At 36.6% G+C, this 24,702-nt stretch overlaps 1 protein-coding gene across 8 annotated transcripts in view; it reads right to left on the bottom strand.

Annotated features, from left to right (window-relative positions):
• GPD2 (glycerol-3-phosphate dehydrogenase 2) overlaps nucleotides 1–24,702 on the bottom strand; it is a 187,361-nt gene that overhangs the window by 23,708 nt on the left and 138,951 nt on the right. For all 8 annotated transcript variants that reach the window (XM_069080013.1, XM_069080009.1, XM_069080011.1 and 5 more), the window contains exons 7-9: nucleotides 15,515–15,679; nucleotides 14,480–14,624; nucleotides 6,130–6,323 (exon numbers count right to left, since the gene is read on the bottom strand). In XM_069080013.1, coding sequence (XP_068936114.1) covers nucleotides 6,130–6,323; nucleotides 14,480–14,624; nucleotides 15,515–15,679 — 504 coding nt within the window. The remainder of the gene's footprint in view (nucleotides 1–6,129; nucleotides 6,324–14,479; nucleotides 14,625–15,514; nucleotides 15,680–24,702) is intronic.

The raw sequence follows: 24,702 nt of genomic DNA, 5'->3' as shown, positions 1-24,702 counted from the left end.
CGTGCTCTTAACCAATCATTTTTTTTAATCTGTAGGGGAGACTAGTTGGCCCAAGGGAGTAGTTATGGGATGTGGAACCTCTTCTAGGTTAACAGTTCAAATCTAAATCAGGTCAGTGGAGACCAAAGGTCATTGCCATTCCCCAGCTGCTTAGGAGCTTCTGTGAAATGAATGGATGAACTCATTCCAGTTCCTACCTGACAAGCATACACATCACAAACCCATATAACACCACTGAGAAATGTATTTGGTATAGCGTCTAGCACATTATAAGCAACTCAAATATTAAAACATGTAGATGAAACAGAAATAAGTCAACTGACTGGAGGATGAAATTCAAGCCTTCTATTTTTTTCCCAAGTCCCTTTAAGGGGAAACATGATTTTGAAAACATGATTCTTTCAGGGACCAATAAAATTCCTTTAGAAAAATATGAATCTTAATGCTACGGTTCACTGCTAATGGGAAAAAGGTATTGCCCATCCTTGCAAGCTACTACTCTCATTTTTTAGTATTATTTTAATTTTTCCCCCAAATAAATCTTATGCTCCCATCAACAAGCATATAGAAAAATGGGGGGAGAAATGTTTTAAAAAGTAATTGATGAGACAGTTAAAGAAAAAAACACAACAAAAATGCAGGGTATAATTTCAACAAGGTGGTTTAAAAAATGTCCTGTTTGGAAGTTTCCATGACTCATGAACTTTTCCATATATTTAAGTAGTTTTTTTGCCCTTATGATCATTATTGCTTTCCTTAGTTATATACTGATATTCAAATGTATATTGTTCTGTGGTTCTGCTTTCTTCTATCTGTGTCATCCATTTTGTTGTTGCTGTCCAGTTACATCTAACTCTTCATGACCCCATTTGGGGTTTTCTTGGCAACTACTACTAATACTAGAGTAATTTTCCGGAATGGCAAACTTCTCTAGCTTATTTTACAGATAAGGAAGAGCTAAAACAGGGCTAAGTGACTTGCCCAGGGTCATACAGCTGGTAAGTGTCTGAGGCCATATTTTAATTCAGGAAGATGAGTTTTCCTGACTCCAAGCCTGGTACTCTATCCACTTTGCCACTTAGCTGCCTTATCACCTCTATCCAAGTCTTCCATTTCTTTAAATTCTTCTTATTCATTATTTATTATGGCACAATGATATCTAGTACATTCACAAGCTGTATTTTTGTTTCTGCCACTCCCCAATTGATAAGGATGATTTGATTTCACAGGTTTGTTTTTGTGGTTTTCTCTTTTTTTTTAATTGCTGTTCGTATTATTAAATATAGCTTTCCAGTAATTTTTAAAGTAGATTTTACCTTTGTATTAAGTTCCAATGGAATTCTAATAGTAGAATCACTAGATCAAGGGGCATAAATGTTCCTGTAACTCTTATTATATGATTCCGAATAGTTCTTTAAAAAAAAAAATGGAAACAATTCAGTTCCACCAGCAGTGTATTATTAGCGTGTATGTTTTTCAGCAGCACAATGGCCCCAAATATCATCTCTCATTATCTTTGCCAATTTGAGAGTTTTCTCAGGGATGTATTAATTTTCATTTCTCTGATTATTAATTTGATTTTTTCACATGTTCATTGATAACATGAATTTATTTTTCTAACACCTGCCTGTTCATGTCCTATGACTACTTAGAGGAGAGGTTCTTAATATATCTGTGTATGTTATGGATAACTGTGGCAGTCTGGTGAATCAAAAGGATAACCTCCTCAGAAAAGCAATCTTCAATAATTGAAAAAGAATGCTAAATTTCAGGTAGAGGTTAATGAAAATAAATATGTGGTTTTACCCATCCCAACTCACATATCCTCCCCACCCAAATCTATACACAAACCCTTTGGGGGTCTGTGGACCCCGAGTTAAAAATCTTTAACTCTGAAAGAACTTACTCTGATAAATTTGTGTCAATTCATTATAGGTTTCAGATATGATTTTTGTCAGAAATGTGTATTGTAAAGACTTTTCCCCCCAGTGAATGCCCTTACTTGTTCTAAACTCATTTTATTTTGCAAATTTTTACACAACAAAATTTAACTATCTTGTCTTTTATAACTTTTTTTCTTTAAAGATGGTTAAGAATCCTCCCCCCTCTGCACAGTTTTAAAAGACACAACATTTCTCTCCACTATGGTGCCCTAATTTTGTTTACTAAGTCATTTTAATAATTAGATTGTTGATCTACTTGGAATCTGTTCTGGTATGAAAATTCTTAGGCAAGAAGATCCTTGGAAATAAAATGCAACTACGTTTTGACTAATTTTTATTCCCTTCTAGATTCAATATCATGCCCCAACATGGTACCTTTTATGGGTTAGATGGCTGGAAGAAAAGTTCCTAAGGATCTTTGATTTCAGAAAAGGAATACCTAAACTAAGATATGATAAAAAGTGATTAAGAAGTGAGCAAGAGAGAGAGAGTGTAGGAATGGGGCCTCTCAGGACACTAAGACATATCTACTACTATTACCCAGATGCTTCCCACCTGGAGAGCTGATCTACAGATGTTTCCAGACCCAGAAGTTGAAGACCTGACTAGCCATACTCAGTTAACAATTTCAACCCCTTTTCTTAAAATCAAATTCGACTGTACCTGTCCATTACTTTTAACTGTTCCACCACTACCATAAAGCTCTCTAAGTGGGGTTAACCATGAAGGCCAACCAAAGCTATGATCATAGTTCATTTATTTGCATGTGGTATCAATATGGAAGTCTTAACACCAGCTGCCCAGTGGCATTACCTACATCACTGAATTGTGAAGAGCATGTTGTGTCATATAAATATGTTGTTATTTTTATTTTTACCCTCACTGATATTTTTATACATATAAACTCAGGTTGAGGTAAATACTGTCTCTAATTTGGAATCCAAGAAGCTGTCTTCCTTTGGGACCTATGTATCATGTTTTATTCAGCACTGGAATAAAGCAACCCTACTACTCCCACTACTGATAGTTACATTTGAAGGCTAAAGAACTAGAAATAGGCAGCATAAAGTTCTGCTTCCAAATTCATTTCTTCCTCAACTACTGAAGTTTTAGATTCCTAGATATCTGGGTTCATATAGAAACCCACTTTTTCTAAGCAGTCTACTTAAATACAAGATAATACCACTTACCTTTTTAAATCACCTCTTCAAAGTGGTAATTGATTTCAATGTAATTATATATATATATATATATATGTACCAACATTTAGCAAGACTTTTCATATTATAAAATTCAAGCAAAAGAAATTGGAGCCCTTTGAAATTAAGTAATCCTTTCATTTTTGAAGGTAGTGGAATATTTTTCTACTAAATAATCTAGTACTTTGTGGTGGGTTTTTTAAAGTGGACTTAATCCACACTTGATACAGTTATTAAATGATATATTTCAAAGTTCAAATACTTGGTCAGTAGTCAGAGCATTTGGGATCAAACTCAGGTCTACTACTACTACCTGTGTGGCCTTGAGTAAGTCTTATCTCTTCTTTGGTCTCAGTTTCCTCATCAGTAAAATAGCATAGATGTCTTTGAGCTCCCTTCCAGCTCTGAGTCTATGATACTATGATCCATTTATGTCTTGGATATAAATCTGTAGCTCCATATACATATATAACATATAAACATTCAAAGACCCAGATGATTCTGCATCCATGTATGTTTATACAACAAACATGTTATCATAGCAAGGGCAGGTAGGTGGTTCAATGAAGAAAGCATTGGGCCTAAAGTCAAGAATACCTGAGTTCAAATCCAGTGCCTCAGGCACTTACTAGCTGTGTTACCCTGGGCAAATCACTTAGCCTTTGCCTCAGTTTCTCATCTGTAAAATGGGGACAATAACTACTCCTACCTTTCAGGGTGGTTGTGAGAATTAAATAAGATAATATTTGTAAGGCACAGTGTCTTGCATACAATAAGTGCTATGTAAAAGTTAGTTATTATTATTATTGCTATTATTTTAGTAGATTTTCAAGCACTGAAATTCAGCACCCTTTTGATCAGTAGTTCTCAAAGTGTAGTCCACAGACTCCTGGGAATCCCTAAGATCCCAGGAGTTTGTGAAGTCAAAACGACTTCCTTAACTACACAAAGATGCTGTGTGAACATTAAAGTACTCCTCCTCTCTTTTTCAACTACCTATCTGTGGGAGGCTGGGGTTTTTTCGTATATTTCAAGCACAACAGCATATTGCAACAGGATGAATGCAAAAGCAGAGATGAGAATCCAGCTGTCTTCTATTAAGCCAGATACTAAAGAAATTTTTTTTTAATATATAAAACAGTGCCACTCTTCTCACTTTTTTGTTTTTGAAAATTTAGGCTTTTTTTTACAAAGATGATATTTATGCTAATAAATAATGAGTTGTTTTAATAAATTTATGTTAATAAATAGTTACTATTTTAAACATATTAATAGTTTTAAAACATGTCTATTCTAATATCTAGAATGGCAAATATTGATAGATATAGACAACACAAAACAAAAGCTCTTTGGGGTTCACCATAATTTTTAAGAGTATTAAAGGGTCCTGAGACCAAAGTTTGAGAACTGCTACTTTAAATAACATACAAATAATGGGACTCTCTAAAGCAGAGATGTTAAACTCATGGCTCATGGCAAAATTCCCCAGGAAGGCCAGAACCAGATTAAAACATAACTGAGAAATGTGTTTTTTTTTTTAAATACAATACAACATATAATGTTATTTTGAAGTTTTCTAAGTCAATATGACTGAAGAGGTATCCAAATCTATTTAAGTGTGATACCACTGGACTACATGATTAGGAAAACTAATAGAAACTGTGCTCTCCTAGCCAAAAAATGAGAGGCAAAAACTTTATATTCTTCTGCATTTAGATGTTGAAGAGAAAAGATATTAGGGAAAAGAACAAGGGTTAAATAATAAGAACTCACATTTATATAAATGTTAATGTCTAGGGCTTTCCTTCACAACAAAAAGGTAAGGAGTATAGAAAGCAGTATAGTATAGCAGACAGGATACTTGACTTGCAACCTGTGTTCAAATTCTGCCTCAGATACTTACTACCGTAGCTGTAGGCTTATTAGCAATTACTTAACGTTTCTAACCCTCAACTTCCTCATCTGTACAATGTAGATAACATTAAGACCTACCCACATGACTGTTGTGAAGATCAGTTATAAAATGCCTTGCAAAAGTGAAAGCACTACAAAATGTCAGCTAGTAGTATTATTATTAGTGCGAACATTATTATCCCCTTTTCATAAGTTAAAAAAAAAAAACCCAAGCCCAGAGACCTTAAGTGACTTGTCCACAGCTACACAGCCTTGTAAGTGCTAGGAATAGAACAGATCATAGCTCTTCCTTTGCAGAAACTGCTACTATGGCAGATGTTTGGTACAAATGTAGACTGAGATGGCATGTGGGAATACTCAATGGATCTGTGATTTTGTCAGCACAGGGAACTCCCTCCACCAAAACAAACTGCTACTTGCCTATGGTTTAGTATGGTCTTCAAAAATGTCAGACCTGGCAAACAGATCAAAGAATGTTACCAAATTGACACCAGATACCAAAAAAGAGAGAGAGAAATAAAACCCCCAACCTGCAAACACTATGAAGAACAATATCAAAAAGTGCACTTTTTAACTAAACAAAAGAAGGCTGTCTCTGTATCTTCTTAGCTAAATTCAGTCATCAATACTTCACTTTCTCAACAAGGAGAAAGATTAGCAAGATCTTAAGAACCAAAGCCTCAGCTTTCACATCTCTTTTGACTTGCTTATTCCCTAAATTCTTTTCTTCCCTTCCTAAACCTATAAATACAAAATAAATAACACTCAAAGCTTCACTCTGGCTCAGAAGCAACAGGAAATTCAGACTACCCATCATACTAGCATAATAACCATGTTTAACCAGAAAATACCAGAAAGGAGAGAATGCAAGCAGAGGAACTTGGTGGAAGACAAGAAAACTATCTATTAGCATGTAAACTGGTCACTATGACATGAAAATTTCCAAAAACCTTCTAAAGTTCATAACTCCAGGTCTAGCAAGGGCATGTATGACGTTTAGAAGACAAAGGAAAGACATGCTATACTTTTCCAGAAACTAAAAAGAGACAAAATTTACAGTAACCAAGTATTACCTTCAACGTCACAACTTAGATAGTTGCGTACTTCGCTCAAGATGAAGTTAATATCTTCCTCTGAAGGAATAGGATGTGAGGTGATATCAGTTGGACTATCAGTTGTCCCAGCTATGGTCATCTTTTCCCAGGGCAAGAAGAAAATAACTCGTCCATCACTGGTGGCAGGGTCAAGTAGTCCCATACTCTCTGGGCTGATGTAAAGAAAAGAGTTACTCATTTCTGGGCTACTATAAGAGAAATTCATTATATACATCTCTAAAGGGCAATTTTCATCCACCATTCTCCAGCATCCAAGTGACTACTTTCACTTTCATTTTCTATTTGAAAACCTGTAAAAGAAAAACCCTTAACAAGGATTCCATGGGTACTTGGACTTCCGTATTTTGCTCAGGCACAGAATTTTAATGAATGACAGTGGAAGATGATGGTTCCCAAACAGTAAAGAAGGTTAAATTAGAAATGTCAAATGTAAAAAAAAAAAAGAGTTTTATCTTTTATTTTCACATCACCTGTATTTCCAAATATATCTCCTCTCCTCCAAGAGAGTCATCCTTTATAACAAACATGGAAGAAAACAGGAAAAAAAAGTTTAGTAAAATTTACCATCAACCAAGGCCAACATTATATGGAGTGTTCCAAACTCATAGTCTTCCCCATCTCTACAACTAAGGGAGGGTCATGCAGTCTCATCTTTTGAAAGTCAGATTTTCAAATGACCAGTTATACATACATACATATTTATGTGTGTATATATGTATACGTATATACATACATATGCAAATTTTCCTGAAGTCATAAGAACCTATCAAAAGGAATCATTTCTGACATCATTTTTTAATAAGTTTTGGTCCCCATGCTTGCTACCTGGAGCACTCACATAGCATACTGGCTCAGGTCAAATGCCCATGATTTTTAAGGAGATTAGGGGTAGTTAGTTCCTCAATCTCTAAAGTATGATGAAAAGTTGTCCACTGGGATATTTGGTACACCTGTTAGTGCAAAGTCTCCAGACGATACACAAAAGAAAGGCTATAATATATACCAGAAACTAATCTGAAATGAAATTCCTCACTCTTTTGGGCATGGGTATAACCTGTGCCCCTTTACAGCTTAGGGTGGATTTCTATTACTACCACGAAACTAGGATAACTTAAAAAAGTAGTTTCATGGGGAAAAGTATTTCCACTATTATGAAAATCCCAGTAAGTTTGATTTAGCATAGTGCTTTGTAAAGAACAAGCATTTGGAGGATGCTTTTTTTTTTAAGTTGACATTGGGATAAATCAGTGCCCACATGGAGGTAAAATATGCTCACCAACCAGAACATCCTTCAAAAAACACAGGTTTTTTAAAGAATGTATTTTTATTCAATCATTCTACTAATTAGCATTTATGAAATACCTACTATGTATCAGGTCCTATGCTAAATATTAACATAACAAAAAAAGAAATATTCTTACCCCCAAGGAATGTATCAGGGAAGACAACATATAGATATAAAAGTATATATAAAACTTTTTTTTTCCCTTTTTGGTTCAGACCTGTGATTTCTTTGGCACAAAAAACTTTTAGTATTTTTTTAAAAGCCTCCTACCAATGCAGGTCTGGATTTGCTGTGCCACTTTGGGTCTGAAGGGAGCTGCCTGGGAACACAGAGCCTACATTGCTTAGGACACATACTTGAACTTGAACAAATTAGGAAGGAGAAAAGAGGGAAAGAGGAAGGAAAAAAAGGAAGGGAAGGAAAAAGAACCCACTAAATGCCTACTATGTGCCAGACGTGCTAAGGGCTTTACAAATTTTATCTTATTTGATCCTGACAACAACCTAGAGAGGCAGGTGGTGTTACATTTTATATTTTACAGCTGAGGAAACTGAGGCAAGAAGAGTGTTACTTTGTCACATCGCTAGTTAGTATCTGAGGCTGGATTTCCCTGAATAACATCACAAAAAGGAAGTAGAAATGAATTTCTTGGGGTCTCTCAAGCTCATTGTATAGATGGGAAAACATGCCCAGAGTCATACAGTTAGTGAGTACAAGAGGAAAGATTTGAATTTGGGCCTTCTTGATTCTAGGCCCAGTGCTCTATCCACTGCACCACCTAGCTGCTTCTGGGCATGGTAACCTGTTCTTTGCCTTATTCATTTTTGTTAAGAAAGGCACACTGATCTTCCCTGTATCAGAAAGGCTTTACTGGACTTGTGAAACGCCTGCCCTGGGTTCCTAGTATTTGGTAAATAAAGCCTTTTTTTTAGAGCTTAAAGGATACCAAGCAACTCATTTCTATTTCTTTTTTGTTATGTTATTCAGAAAAAGTCAGCATTGCTGTTTAACAAATGCAGAACTTTTTATAGTCATGTTTCAAACATTTAGACCAATATAGCTAAAATCTCACTTTCATTCAGAAGTAATCTAGAAAAAAATTTTTTTTATCAGACTTCTTAAATCAAACTATCAGCATTATGCCTATGGTGGTGTTCCTATCATGAACCACACTTGGAAAGATCATATATATGGTTCTCTGGAGAGTAAGGGTACCCTTAAAATAATAATAATAATAATAATAATAATAAATAAATTGATAATAGCTAACATTTATATGCTTACTATGTGTCAAGCACTATGCTAAGGACTTTATTAGTTATTATCTCATTTGATCCCCACAACACTGGGAGGTAGAGGCTATTCTTATCCTTGTTTTACAGATGAGGAAATTGAGGCAAACAGAGCTTAAGTGACTTGTCCAGAGTCACAAAGCTAGTGAATGTCTGAGGCCAAACTGGAATTCAGGTCTTCCTGACACCCGGCCCAGTACTCTATCTACTAGCTGCTCAAAATATTTGCTTCAGATCCAAAGCTATATGAAGACTTCTGTGTAGGTATTCCTAACTGAGAAACCATTTTTTATTTCCTAAAGCATTCCACTGAGTTGAATTGGTGAGACAGGTGGTGATCAGCAACATCCCTCAGCAGGAAGACATTCCCGTTACAATTCCTCTCCTTTCTGAGAATCCAGACAAGCATCCTTTAAAGGGAGGGAGTGGAAAAAATAGTCAGACTAGACAAAAGGCATCAAAGTCTATTTAGAGAATTTTTCCTATTTGGGAGGTGATTCTAGTTCTAAATGCCATTTGCTTGGACCCTTGGGAAATGGAATGTCTGGGTTTTTTCAACATCAGATATGGCTTCAATTGTGGCTTCAACACAGTTCATCAACTGTGAAGGAGCTGATTTTTAAGAAGAAAAACTTCTCAGTTCAGTGCTTTAGAACTTGGTGCTCATAAAGTCATAGGCCCATTATCTACATGGACTGAACATCTTTCTACTGTTCCATAGCTGCAGATCACAGCTCTGACCCTGTCTAACCATATGCCATATATGGACTATTTTTAATGGAGAACACAGAGAGCTGGATCAGAGCAAATATATCACAGACATTCTTATAAGAAGAAGAAGTAATAGTGGATAGAACATCAGAGGCAGGAATACATAGATTTAAGACCTAGCTTTGCCATTTGCTAAGTTGTGTGACCCTAGCGAAGTCACACACCTCTGGACCTCAGTTCCACATGTATAAAATGAAGGGGATGGTTTAGATGGCATTTAAGGGCCCTTCTAGCTCAGAATCAATGATCCTATAATACAGTTATCCCTTCTACATTGTGGGAATTAGGGGTACAGTACCCCCACAATCTGAAAAATCTGCATAAAATTTTTGGTCCTCCCTTTGTACCATAGAAATAGTCTGATTTTTTTTTCTTCTTCTTTTATGGGGTGTTAATAGCACCTTACTGTAAAATTTGAATTGATATTACACAATACTATGCCTATATTTTATGCATTTCTGAGTTTCTAAACTTTTTCTGTATCATCTGCTAGCTTTTATGGCTTCTGCAAAACTCCCCAAAAAATTCCCAATCAGTTTCTTATACTGACCCACAATATACTGAAACCATGGGGGTGAAAGTTGTGATGTGAAAGGAATAACTGTAAGCAATTCACATTTATATAGTCATTAAGGTTTTGCAGCTAGGTGGCACAGTGGATAGAGCACCAGGTTTGGAATTAGAAAGACTCAGCTTTCTGAGTTCAAATCTGGCCTCAGATACTTACCAGCTATGTGATCCTGGGCAAGTCAATTAAAATGGTTTAAGTGTTCTCATCTGTAAAATGAACTGCAGGGAAAAATGGAAAATTGCTCCAGTATCTTTGCCTAGAAAACCCCAAATGGGGTCACAAAGAGTTGGACACAACTGAAAAACAACTCAACAAAACAATTAAGATTTTGCAAAGGACCTTTGTCACAACAATTCTGTGAAAAAGGTAGTGAAACATATGATCTCCATTATACCTATGGGGAAACCAAGGCTTGTAGATTAAGTGATTTGCCCATGATCACACAGTTAAAAGTGTCTGAGACAGGATTCCAATTTGAATCCTTGACCTCAAGTCTAGCACTCAATGTACTCTACAGCTTCAGTCAATATTCACTCAGTAAATATTGGTTTCTTGATGTCTTACCACACGTGAGACATTATAACGTACTGTAGAAGATAGAAAGAAGCTTCTAGTTACTACCTCTGTGGCCTTGGGTAAGTCACTTGACCTTTCTGGGGTCAGTTTTCTCCATCCGGAAATGACAAGTGGAGACTAAGTTCTCTTACACCTCTGATTTCCATGATACAGCTCTAAATCACATGTCCTGGAGAGCAGTGTGATATAGCTGGATTTCAAGTCAGGAAAAAATCTGAGTTTGAATCCTGCCTCTGCCACTGACTAGTTGGGAGACCATAGGTCAAATCAGTTAACCCTTATGGACCTCCAGCTTCCTCATCTACAAAATGGGAATACTGATATCTATAACATCTACCTCACAGGATTGTTCTGAGTCTCAAATGAGATATTATATTTAAATGTTTTGTAAATTGGATGACAAATATTAGCTATCATCACTTTTAGCTTTATGATTAAACTTTCCTTCCATATCTGTGTGATAAAACTTTTTTCATTCTAAAAGAATCCAGAGAGTGTGTTTTATGTGTGTACACACACACACACACACACACACACACACACACACACACACACACAGACTTTATTATTCTAAAAAGATACTCCCTGAGAATATCAGGCACTATGAAATGGGGTCTTTTTCAAGCTACAAGGATACATATTGTTTTGGGAAAGTCTTTCCTTGACCTGCAAGGGTTAATACCTCATAAAAACATTTTCAACGATGCACATATAATGACTCATTAGCAATTATAGAACCAAGAACATTATCTAACATCATGGTTGTGTGGATAGTCGCTTTATATTGTTATGTTCTTAAAATATACTGCCTTTTTTGGTTTAAATACTTAATTATTAACTGAACATTCCATATTTGGTAACTTGAGTATTGAATATCACTATAAAAATGCAACCACAAAATCCTTTAAAACTGTTAAAGGCAGTAAAAAGAATTTTAAAGGGTGAAGGTGATGGTTAACAATACCCTTATATAACTGGGAACAGGCGAGAAACAATACACCAAGTACCTAAGTGAAGACATATGTCCTGGGCTTTGAATTAACGAGAGGAAAGGGAAGATAAAGCTATTAATGATAGATGTTAAAATTTAAGAAGCCACTAGAAAATACTCTAGATCAACTTTTAAACTGGCTAAAACTCATACCCTTATTGAGAGAGAAAAATCTGTTTACAACGAAGAAAACAATTTTGTAAGATTATGTTAAAGTTTTACAATGGATGCTCCCCCCCAGTTAAAATCTTCACCAAGGAGAAAGACATAGACCCTGGTCCAATGTGCATGAATCATTTTGTACCAAGAGGAAAAGCTTGTTGCTAATTTATGTGGTTGTCTGGGTCTAAATGCAATGAACATTTTTCTCATGCAGACCAGTGCTTTGCTGAAGTAGCCTAATTTAAACTGAAATCAATTTATTGTTAACTACTTAGCAATCAGTGGGATAGCTAACAAACATGTGAGGATAGACCCAGTTTAGGGAGAACAAAATGACATAACCACTAATCAGTGGTAGGAAGCATCTGCTGAAAAGAGATGGTTTTTGGTTACAGAGATTTCAGTCATTTAGGGCCTTTGTAGAGAACACTGTAGAGAGTATGACCTGAGAAGCTCAAGCAATTTTAAAAAGGATTTTTTTTTTCAAATTTTCTACCTTCATGTTCACACCCATTTTCTACTCTGACTTTTTAGTTTACCTAAGACAAACACATTACTTAGGTTCTTCCAAAGTTTAGTAAATTCTACAATAATATGGCCAAAAGAAGCCACTCTTATAATCCTTTAAGCTCTGTAGGCAGTAATCAGAAAAAGGTGAATGGAAGACAATGAACTCACTGAATTCTCAAACTGATCTAATTCTGGCCCAGTTCTTGGAGCTGGGTTGTCATCAGTCTGACTGGGGGCTTCCAGACAGTTCATATCAGCCTTGGCTCCCTGGCTCACCTCTAGAGATGTTGGGGAAAACAGGTTTGAGTCAGACTAGTGCAAAGAGTGGTGGATTGGCAGGCCCAATCTCCTGTTACTTCACCCTACCAAACAGAGTGACCTTACAAACAAAAACAAACCTATCTTCCTTGGATCCAAATAACTACAAATTGACTTTCTACAATTACTACTCACAGTGAATCCTTTGGGCCCAACCAACTTCCAAAAACATGGGACTCATCTGGAATTAAATTGGCCTTTGAAATTGATAAACTGAATGGAATTAGACTAGTAGCATTCTGTTCCCATAAAATTTCCAATTCAGGCAACAATGAAGATGTCCAGGATTGCTTCTGTCACCTTGATCAGCATCATATTTCTGGTCATTGGTTAATGCCTTTATGCATTTGAGAGAAGGGAGAGGAGGAAAGAACTATATAAGGTAATGCCCCACATTAAAGGTTATTAAAATGCAACGGATTTTTTAATGTAATGAAAATTACAAGATCACTAATCAGAAGGTAAACTTTTAAGTATCTGGAAGTCCACAGAAGGTCCTGAAGATTACTTAATGAAACAAACTCCTCACTGAACAAAAAGGAGTTCGGGTGGGGAGGGGGGTATGGAAGACAACTAAGGCAGAACACTGCATTCTCTGTAATATGTTTGTGCTTAATTATTTTTTTTTAATGTCCCAGGAGGGATTCAGTCTGGAAGGTAAGAGGTTTAATGGTTTGGGTTTTTTTTTTCCCCAATCATTACTGTGATGCAAATACAAAAGGCATAGGTAAAGTTTTTTTTTTGGAGGGGAGAGGGCAGGGCAATTAGGGTTAAGTGACTTGCCCAAGGTCTCACAGCTAGTAAGTGTTAAGCGTCTGAGGCCAGATTTGAACTCTGGTCCGCCTGACTCCAGGGCTGGTGCTCTAGTCACTGTGCCACCTAGCCACCCCATAGATAAAGTATTTTAAGGAAGTAAATGTTAGACGCAATCCGAGGAAGTCTATTGATTTCTAAAGAATTAAAATGCAGTAAGGGACTTCACCTATAGGTGGCGCAGTGGCTAGAGCACTGGGCTTGGAATCTGAACATCAGAGAGTTCAAATCCTATCTCAGACACTTATTTAGCTGAGTGACTGAGAAAGTCACTTATCCCAGTTTGCCTCAGTTCCTCATTTATAAATGAACTAGAAAAAGAAATGCCAAACAGCTCCTGTATAGCTCATACCTAACACAGTACCTTGAATATAATGGGCAGTTAAATGTTTATTGAATAAGATCTATGACACCTGTCCCCCCTGCCCCCAAGACTTTCCTTAGTACAGTGAGACTGTATTCAACTCTGCCCAAATCTGTGTATGTGTGTGTGTGTGTGTGTGTGTGTCTCTCTCTATCTCATTTAAAACATGATAATACCAAGAATAACCTAAATGGGTTAATTCAGTCTAAAGGAAGAATTGCTAAATTTAGTTAAATTGAAACAATTCCAGTATACTCATGCTCAATTGATTATTCTCAGCAAATGAATATACAGGACTGAGTACCCTTGTAGAGAGGCCACAAATCTCTACCCCTAAGAAGTTAATCTTGCCATAATTGACTAAGAACTGTTAGACTACATTTATCATTTATTCTACTTTTCTTTTTAAATGCACTTTTAAAAATGCATCTTATCTTGTCTTCAAATTGAATACCCAAATGAATCCTTTTTATTTGTATATCATAAGAGAAAAATTTGTTACATTCTTTCTTAAGTAGGTAGGCAATTCTAGTTATTAGGAAAGGTGGGTCAAAAGACAAATCTAAAAAAAATTAGGGGTTGACTTTGGGGAATCTCACTCACTCTAGCTACAAACGCTGATAAGTGCAAAAGGTTGATCTTGGAATCTGGTTACCTGTAATAACCAGGCATCACAATATGTACTCCAGCACTTGGCTGACAGATGTTTGAGGTGGTCTGATTATCCATTTTGCGCAGTGCATCTGTGAAAGGTCCTGTAGCATTGATAACACATTTGGCTCTCACTTCAAATTCGTGCCCTGTGAAAGAAAACAGAATCAATCACAGACCCCATTTGTTTCTCTGCTCACTGATGCTTTGGATTATTAATTTATCTATTAACTTAACCTATGGTGAAGTATATTGTATGCCATATTAAGTGACATGAACAGCTGGAATCACTGAAAAGGCAGTACATACAAAAGGTTCCCATATGGGTTATTTTACACACACACACACATGCACGCACGCGCACACACACACACACACACACACAATCAAAAACCCAAAATGAAGCAAAGAAAATAAGTGACTTGTTTCATTTGGGCTCCCATTCTAATTTGCTGAAATAGCCAGTATTTGTGAACCAAATCCGAAGAAACCACGAGAAAGTAAGCTATTTCCTTCTTTAAAATGAAATTCCTAAACAAGGATGCCATCAGACACTTTCAGAGAATTGGTTTTCCTCAACAGAAGGATCTGGTTATAAAGCCTTGCCCATACTGTCAAAAAAAAAAAAAAAAGCAGAACATGAATGAAAAGCCTGACAGAAGTTAAAGATGACCAACATTAATGACACACCACCAGGCTTTGGAAATATTCTGCCAATGTCATCTAAGTCATGTCTAAAAACTCCACTTGCTTATTTCATTTTATTCATAACATGCCTCTGTGAAGAAAACTCAAAGCTTTCCTAGCTGAGGGATTCTTAGCTGGGGATTTTTTTCTTTTAATAGCATCCCCTTCTCCCGCTAAGGAAAAAAAAAAGTGAGACCTATAACAGCAATTTTTCCTATTCAACCACAGTTAAGAGAGTAAGGAATGGTATTAATGTGATTCTGAAATCTAGCTAAAATGACAGTGAGATGATGGACAAAACTATAACAATTCAATAATTCAATAAAGAAGCAAAGACAGGGAATGCACATACCTGTTAGCATATCCTTGCACCGTGCGCCACTTACACGCAGCTTCCCAGTTTGTGGATCCTTCTTCTTCAACAAATTCCTCACTTCAACATAATTGGCCGTGACAGCCCCATACCTGGCAGCAGTGAGTGCGATGGCAAGGTTCATCCTTGCATCATTGTGTTGTCCTGCAGCAGGGGAAGGAATCAAAGGAAGGACATGAGTCACCTCGAGCCACTGACTTATGGTATGGAAGTATGTCACAACAGATCTGTCACATCTGTCCCTGTCACCCAGAATATACATGATGGCTGGTCAGGTCCATCAGGGATTATTTAAAGATACATGGCCTATTCTAGGTCAGGGCATTACCCTGCTATTTAGCAGTAGCAAATGCAATGTTATTCATCACAGAGATAGATGACACCACTGGTCTGCAGAGCTGACATCAGGACCCAAGAAGATTTTTTAAATTGTAATATTGTCCATCACATTTTAGAATGAATATACAAATAAGCCTTCCCTTTGACTTTTCAGAAGGGAAATAATGCAAGAATTTCAGAAAATGAAATACCTTCTATAGGATGGGTTGGTAATTTTTATGACCACATGTTTTATCTTATATCAAAATTCTTTCAATAAACATGCATTTGCCAGATGCTGACTACCTGCAAGACACTATGCTAGGCACTATGCAAGATACAGAATAAGTCATGGCAAAAAGTGCCTTCCAGGGAAATCCTCTCTAAAATTTCAGGTTTTCCATAAATGGATTTCCTTGATTGAGTTTTGAGTTCAAGGTTGTTTTTTTTTTTAAGTGTAGCATCTGAAGAACCTCCCATAAAAGATAAGACATTAAAAGGAACAAAATCTAATTACAGAACAATTCTTACCTGTATTGATAAAGATTTATTGCTGAAAAATCCTACTTAAAGAAAACTAAAGTGCAGGAGGGAGGGAAAGGGGGGAGGGAATGATTAATCACTTTAAAATACTGACATCACTGGAGACTTTTTCTATTTATTATCACCACTGAAGTTAACGCTGACCAGGAAGAATTACTCTACATTGCAGGGGCCAGGTTCAGTGTGCCCTGAATAATTAATTACTTGGTACTAGATGTATTGAAGCAGGGTTCAAATTCCCACATGTTGGGATGAATTCTATCAAGATCATACTGATAAAGAGAAGAATTTGTAATGGATATTGTTGTTGATTTATGTTACCAGAATACCAAACATTTAGTATAAATGGTTTATGTAAAGTTTCTTCCTTGTGATTCTGTCTGTGCAGTGCAGAACCACCACACAAGTAATCTGTTCCCTCTAAAAGGGCAAAGTTATAAAGATAGAATCAATGGTAGAGGATGCTGCTGCCCCCTCCCTACAAATACCTTATTCTAACAGGACTGAATTGATGTAATCAGCTAGAAACACTCTTCCTACCCCATCCCACCCCCAAAATGAAAGTGCAGAATACTAAGTGCAGAAAATATGTTAAATATTCTACACACAATATAAGGAGTTATTGAATTGGACTGAAACAACATCCAAGAAAGTGATATACTTTGGGGGAGGGGAGGATAATTTTAGCAAATAGGTAGACAGTGAATAGAAGAGACAAAACAAAAGATAATTATAAGAGTACAAAAAAGAACATTTTCTTTAAAATGTGAGACTCTACCTACAGGTACAAAAATATTTATAGCAACTCTTTTTGTGGTGGCAAAGAATTAGAAATTGAGAAGATGCCCAATAATTGGGGAATGACTAACAAGCTGGGGTATATGACCATGATGTATGACTATTGTGCTGTATGGAATGAGGAAGGGAATGGTTTCAGAAAAACCTGAGAAAACTCATGTGAACTGATGCAAAGTGGAGTAGAATCAGGAGATCACTGTGCATAGTAACAATAACATTGTAATGATAATCAACTGCAAAAAACTTAGCTACTCTGATCAGTACAATGATCCACAACAATTCCAAAGGACTGATGATGAAAAGTGCTATCCACCTCCAGAGAGAGAACTGACTAACTCTAAATGCAAACTGAAACATAATTGTTTTCACTTTATTTTTCTCACTGGCGGGATCAGGGAATGGACTGGGGTGCAAAACACGACTAATATGGATTCCTTTTGCATGACTTCACATGTATAATGAGTATCATGTTGCTTGCCTTCTCAATGGGGGGGTCTGAAGGGAAGGAGAGAATTTGGAACTCTAAATTTATAAGTGAAGGTAAAAAAATAAGAATAATTAAAAATAAAATGTGAAATTGCTAGGTGATCTAGTCAATAAAATAACAGACTTGGAATCAGGAAGAACTGAGTTCAAATCAAACCTCAGCCATTTAACAACTATGTGAATCTGAACAAGACCCTCTGCCTCAGTTTCAGTTTCCTCATCTGTAAAATATGGATAATAATAGGACCTATAGTGATGTAGGTAGGGTTGTTATAAGAACTAAATGATATAATTATGTAAAGCATTTTTAAGCTTTATAACATTATATAAAAACTGTTACTATTCTTGTTATTTTAAAGTATTATCAATTAATCACTAGGGTCATGTTATAGCTTAAGAAACAATTCAGATTAGCTGAACTTCAGGTCAAGATGGTTACCTAATTATGAAAGATAGCCTAGCTCCTATATACCTATCCCAGCAAAAACACGAAATTCCTCTCAGATCAAATAATGATCAAGAAATCCAGAAACAATCATAACTGAGTTTTTCTATCCTAGTTGGGGTAGATGCCCACCCATACCAAAAGTTGGGGAGACACCCACAGGCAATAGGAAAGCAGAGTGTCAGCACAGCTAAGTGCCAGTGAAGGCAAACAAGTGGGCAGGTCAAATTGTAGCAACCATGACAGCTCTACAATGCTCAGACCAAGACCATCTAGCATCCAGACAATTCAAGGTCTTTAGTGCTGTATTCTAAAACACCACTAAGGGCCCTAAAGACCCAGGACTCTAAAACTCAAAGATCCAAGAGGCATCCACAAAGAGAGGTAGAGGTCCCTACAAGAAATCAGAAGACCCAAAGCAAGGACAACCACCCTCCCTTTACAAAAGTAAAAGCCCAGGGGGCAGATCCTGGCCTTTAGTTGAAGAACTAAAGCGAAAGTGATGATTAAAACAAATAAAACACTAATCACTATTGAAAAAATTTGTTGTAGAACCAGAAGCACCCAAACCCAAATTAGGAGGGAATAGTTCCATAACAACTACAAGCAGAGGCTTAAAGGGGGGGGGTTGTCCGGGGGGGGAAGATCTGTAGATCAAAAAAAAGAGAAAAAAAAAAAAAAAAAAAAAAAAAAAAAAAAGAGAAGGAAAAAAAAAAAAAAAAAGGGGGGGGACCAGCTCACAGAGGGGGGGGGGGGGAGACATGGATTTTCTACAAGGAATACAGGAATATCTAGAAAAAAATAAAACAAGAGATTAAAAAATATCCCTAGAGGAAATCACTGGGGAAAAAAACAAATAACATAGAACAGAAAATAATAAAAAACAAAACAAAAAACTTACCCATATAACAGACTCTCTGAAAAATCAGAATAGTCTAAATGGAAATCAATAACTCCGTGAAAACAGAAAGAACTATTAGAACAAAATCAAAATATTTAAAAAGGAGAAAATATAAAACATCTAATATAAAAATAGCTGAACCAAAAAAAAGGCCATGGAGAGATAAGTGAAGAATCTTTGGACTCCCTAAAAACATTTATATAATGTGTATGTATGTGTGTGTATTTTAAAAGTGTAGACACTTTAGATTTCTGATTATTCTTAGAATCAAAAGTCAAGGTAAAAATAGAAAGAATCCCCTAATCTCTTCCTGAAAGGACCCCTCCCCCCGCCCAAGTCCAAGAAATGTCATAGTCATATTCAAGAGCTTCCATTTCAAAGAAAATATACTCCAAGAATCCAGACAGAAGGAGTTTAGGTACCAAGGAACCACATTCAGAATTACATGTGTCTGGGAAGCTTCTGCTATAAAAGCCAACAGAAATAGTCTTAACCAAGAAGAGTTTACTTTTTGAGTATAATCCCCATAGGGAATAAAATGGGCCTTGAATAAAAGAGGACTTTATAGACTTTCTGATTAAAATTTAAAAAGAAAAAAGACTAGAAATGAGTACAAACTTTGAAAAACAAGAGTCAAGAAAAATCTAAAAAAAGGAAATTACTTGAGTATTTGGAAGGGAGTGTATAATCACACAGTGTTAACAATCTAATAAATATGAAATGTCCCTGCAGGACCTCACTATCTTTAAAGGAGACTGAAGGAGCTAAATAAGAAAAACAAAAGATCTGGGCACATTATTCAGATCTGAAGGTTTTATGAAGGGAAAGAGAAAGAATGGTAAAAGGAGTATGTTAATGAAGTGAGAGAAGGGTGTGGTACATAGTATTTCTCATAATTGGGGCTATGTGCAAAGACTATAAAAAAGCAGAGGGTAGGGTGGAGGTACTGTGTTTCAGATAAATCCCATGTTTATCTGAAATGGACAAAAGACGATTAAATATACACAGAGTTTGATGTAGAAATACATCAGACAATACCAAATACATCAAATCCTTCCTCAGACAGTAATAGCACAACCATGGGCAAGTCACTTAACCCTTCTTAGTTTTGTTTTCTCATCTGTAAAATGGGAATAATTATCATATCTACCTCATGGGGGTGTTGTGAGATCAAATGAGATTTTATATATATATATATAATGCTTTGTAAACCTTCAAGTTCTAAATAAATCCTAGCTATTGTTATTATTTTCCAACATATTTAACATTAGGTTTTTCCTATTTAAGGATACTTTTATACAATCTCTCTTTTTATGACACATTGTAAAACAAAGTGCTATAATGTATGTGTCTCCCATATTATTCCTAACTCTAGGAATAAAATTTCTGAAACAAAACAGGCTACTAGAATGCATCCATTTTGATAGTAAAGGCATTACCATAACACAGTCAAATTTAGGTTTTCAAATAATGGCTTCCTTAAAGCAAAGATAAGTTGCACTATTATTTCGTAAATGAAAAAATAGCTTCATGTTGATGTTTGCATCAAAAAAGCATGACTTAACTATGCAAGTCTGCATTTCTACTATGTTGGCTGGTCATTTTCCCTTGCAATCTGACATATATGCATATGTTTAAAATTCAAGTGGAGGAAGATTCTGTACAAGAAGGGTCTATAGTTGCTTCCAATGGGTTTAATCTTCCCCAATTATTTAAAACAAAACTTTACTACCCATGCACACATGCAAATGTGTGTGTGTGTGTGTGTGTGTTTTGTGGGGTTGAAAAGAAAAATATGGTTTCATGTAGGAGAGGTTAATTTCAATAAAAATGTTCTAAACATAAAAATCTCAGGCTTTTTCTAGCAATTAAAATATAAATCACAATAATTTTTTTCAGATAAAAAGTGTTATTTCAAGGCTTCAAAGTTTTATGTCCCTGTTCTCTAAAGTGAGTTAAATACAGAAGTCAGAGGAGGGAGAAGATTCTACATGCACAGCTCTAAATAAAGGAGAGAAGGTAACTCATGACTTCACGAACACAAGTTATTTAAAATAACTGAAAGGAAACTTTCTATAATTTCCCATGGAAATCTCATCAACAATCAAAGTTTTGAAGTGCCCATTTACAGTAGGGCGCACAGGTCTATACAAAACCATGTACACCAAGGCGGTGCTACAGAAATACTCATCCTTGGAAAAATCTCTTGATCAAAGTTATGCCTATTTCCACTCTTCAGCAGAAGATACTGCCTTAGGAAACACCTTGAGACTATATGTTCAGCTAGTATTTATTAAGTGCCCACAATGTGTACAGAGAAAAGCACAAAGAAAAGCAAAAACAGTCCTTACCTTCAAGGAGTTTATATTCTACTCAGGGAGCTTAGCACAGTGCCTGGCACACAGCTGGTGCTTAATAACTGTTTATTGATTAAGAGAGCATGTATAAAATACAAAGTAGACAGAAGGTCACCTCATAGGGGATGCTCAATGACAGTAAATGCCTCCTGCAGAGGATGGAATCTGAGTTGAGTCTTAGAAGCCAGGAAATTAATAGTTAGGTAAGGACATAAATCAATCCATGAATGCGGATAGCCTGTGTAAGGGAACCCAAGTGGGAGATGTAGTGCTTTGTACATGGAATCACACACAGGCAGACGTGGATGAATTTCTGACTGCACGGGGGAGAGAAAAACATAAAAAGACTGGAAAGATAGGAAATGACCAGGTTGTGAAGAGCTCTCAATTACAAAGAATTTTATATTTCATCCTGTAGATGGTAGAGAACCACTAGAGTTTATTGAGGAGGGGGGTAATCTAGATCAACCTATACTTTGGAAAAATCACTTTTGGCAGCTTTACATAAGATGAGATTGTAATGGAGAGAGACTTGAGGAAGCGAGACCTGTTAGAAGGTTACTGATATACTCTAAGCAAGAGGTATAAATTAGGATGATAACTGTGTAAGTGGAGAGAAAGTAATGTACATGAGAGAAGTAGACAAAGAAATTACAAAATACAGAAAGTGATTGGATATGTGGGGTAACAGAGAAATTGAGGATGATACTGAGTTTGCAAACTTCAGTAACTAATCTAATGGTAATGCTCTGAACAGTAATAGAGAAGTTCATTAAGGGTAATGAATCTGGGGAAAAGATAATTATTTGGTTTTGCCCATGTGACATCTAGTTCAAAATGTCCATCTGGTAGTTAATATTATAGAGATTAAAAAAAAAAAGATTTGGTCCAGATAAATAAATCTGAGAATCACCTGCATAGAAATGATCACTAAACCCACTGGAACTGATGAGATCAAAAAATGAAAGAGAAGAGAGAAAATAGGAGGGGGCCCAGGACCAAGCTGTAGGAGATACTTGGAGTTATTGATGCAAGAGACTAAAGCAGGAGACTCCCAGACAGGGAGGAGGAGAGTCAAGAGAGAGCAGAATACACAAACCCAGAGAGGGAAGAGTAACTACAAGGAAAAGGTGGTGAGCAGTGACAAATGGCACAGAACAGTCAAGAAGTAGCAGAATTAAGAGGCCATTAAATGTGGCAATTAAGAGATCATTGACAACCTAAGAATTTCAGTTGTTTGATGAAGTCAGTGGCCATGATTGGTGGATGTGGTAGAATATGGTTAGGTTTTGTTGAAAATTTTTTGTTTGTTTTGGAAGGGAGGAGACTTAGGGATTTAGTTATGTTTGTAGGAGGCAAGAAAAGAAGAGAGACAGAGACAGAGAGAGAGAGAGAGAGAGAGAGAGAGAGAGAGAGAAGATTATGGTGGGGATAATCTACTGGTGAAGGTGAGCATATGGTGGGATCAGGAACACATGTAGAGAGTTTGGTCTTTGCAAACAGAAGAGCCACCTTACATCAGAAACTGGACAGAAAGAGATAATGGGCAATGACATCAGTAGCAGAGGGAATTAATTAGGGAGGCATAGTAAGCTTATCTGGTTTTACTGAGGGACAGCTGAGATTAGTTAGCATCACTTTGTACCAATCAGTATTATTCCAGTTCCATTCAGCAATAAGGAGAAAAATCCAGGGTTAGGGTTCAGTGAATGAGAAAGTAAAGTAACAGAGGATTCAAAACAGGATTAAAAACAACAGCTATTACTTGACTCATTAAAAAAAATTATTTTTAAGAATGAAGTTAGGATGATATAAAATTGTTGCCCTTCATACTCAAGGACATCACTAAGTCAGGGTGTCAAGATACAGTGTGTTTGACTGTGGCTGATCAGATCAATATGAGCATAGAAGTTCTACAAGTCGAGCACAAGTAGTCCATATTAACATTTGGATAGGAGCTGTCTCACGTTTCTTTTGAGCTATCGAAATGCTGCTTCTCACACAGAACACAGCACCTTCATTGAAGGGGGCATACCATGCTGACTGGTCTGTGCCAGTGTCTCCCATGTCTCACACCAGACACTAAAGTTCTTCAGAAAGCCATTAAGAGTGACCTCTGTGTGAACACTTGCCTCGTGTGAGTTCTCCATAAAACAGTCTTTAGTCAAACATACCTTTGGCATTTGAATGAACAATGTGGCCAGCCCATGGGAATTGCACTCTCTGCAGTAGAGTTTGAATGCTTGGCAGTTTATTTTAAGAAAGGACCTCAGTGTCCAGTACCTTATCTTAGCAGGTGGCCTTCAGAATCTTCCTATGACAATTCAAATTCAATTTTCTAGCATCGCACAGGTAGACTGCCCAGGCTTCACAAGCATACAACAATGAAGTTAGCACAATTGTTCTGTCAGCAACATAAGACCTCTTCTCTCCCACACATTCTTTCGAAGCCTCCCAAATACTGAGCTGGCTCTGACAATGCTTTCATCAACTTCATCATCTATGTGTACATCCCTGGAAAGTATAGTGACTAGGTAAGTGAATTTATCCACAGCCTTCATAATTTCTCTATTTGCTTTAAGCACATATGGATGGTATGGTGCTGGCTGGTAGAGAACCTCTGCTTTCTTGGTGTTGTAAAGCCAAAATGAGCACAAGCAGCAGAGAATCAATCCATATTCTGTTGCAGGGGAAGGATCAATCTATTAAGGAGGATTCTGGCAAAAATCTTGCCAGCAATTGTGAAGAGAGAGATTCCACCACCATCACCCTGCCCCTGTAATTGTCACAAGACAAGCTATTTCCCTTTCCTGTGTAGAGATGGGCATTGGAGACATCCTTGAACTCCTGGGGGATAACCTACTCTTGCCATATAACACAAGATTTCAGTTAGCTTTTTGTATGAGCAGTGGACCCCCTGCCTCATAAATTTCTGCTAGAACAGAATCAGGACCAGGTTCTTTGCCAGATGAGAGGAGCCCAACTGCATTCAAAATTTCTCCTTTAGTTGGAAGTTCAGTGAGAGAGGAGTTGACTTCAACCTGAGGTATATGGTCAAATGGCTTCAGCATTGGTTGTTGATGTTCTGTTGAGAAAGTTATGGAAGTGTTCAGCCCATCTCTCCAGGATCATGTCCTTATCACTAATCAATGTGGCTCTATCAGCAATGAGTAGTTGAAATGCACCATAAGTCTTTGATCCCTAAATAACCTTCAGGGCATCATAAAAGCACTTTGAATTATTACTATCAGAGTAAAACTGAATACTATCTGCCTTCTTACTGAGCAAAGAATCCTGCACCTCTCTATAAGCTTCTCTT

Source organism: Petaurus breviceps, unplaced genomic scaffold (assembly GCF_028583685.1).
Source record: "Petaurus breviceps papuanus isolate PSGF00001 unplaced genomic scaffold, PetGlider_PUasm1.0 91133, whole genome shotgun sequence".
Classification (NCBI taxonomy): Eukaryota; Metazoa; Chordata; class Mammalia; order Diprotodontia; family Petauridae; genus Petaurus; species Petaurus breviceps.
Note: the sequence above shows the minus strand (reverse complement) of the source record. Positions and strands in the feature narration are given on the sequence as shown.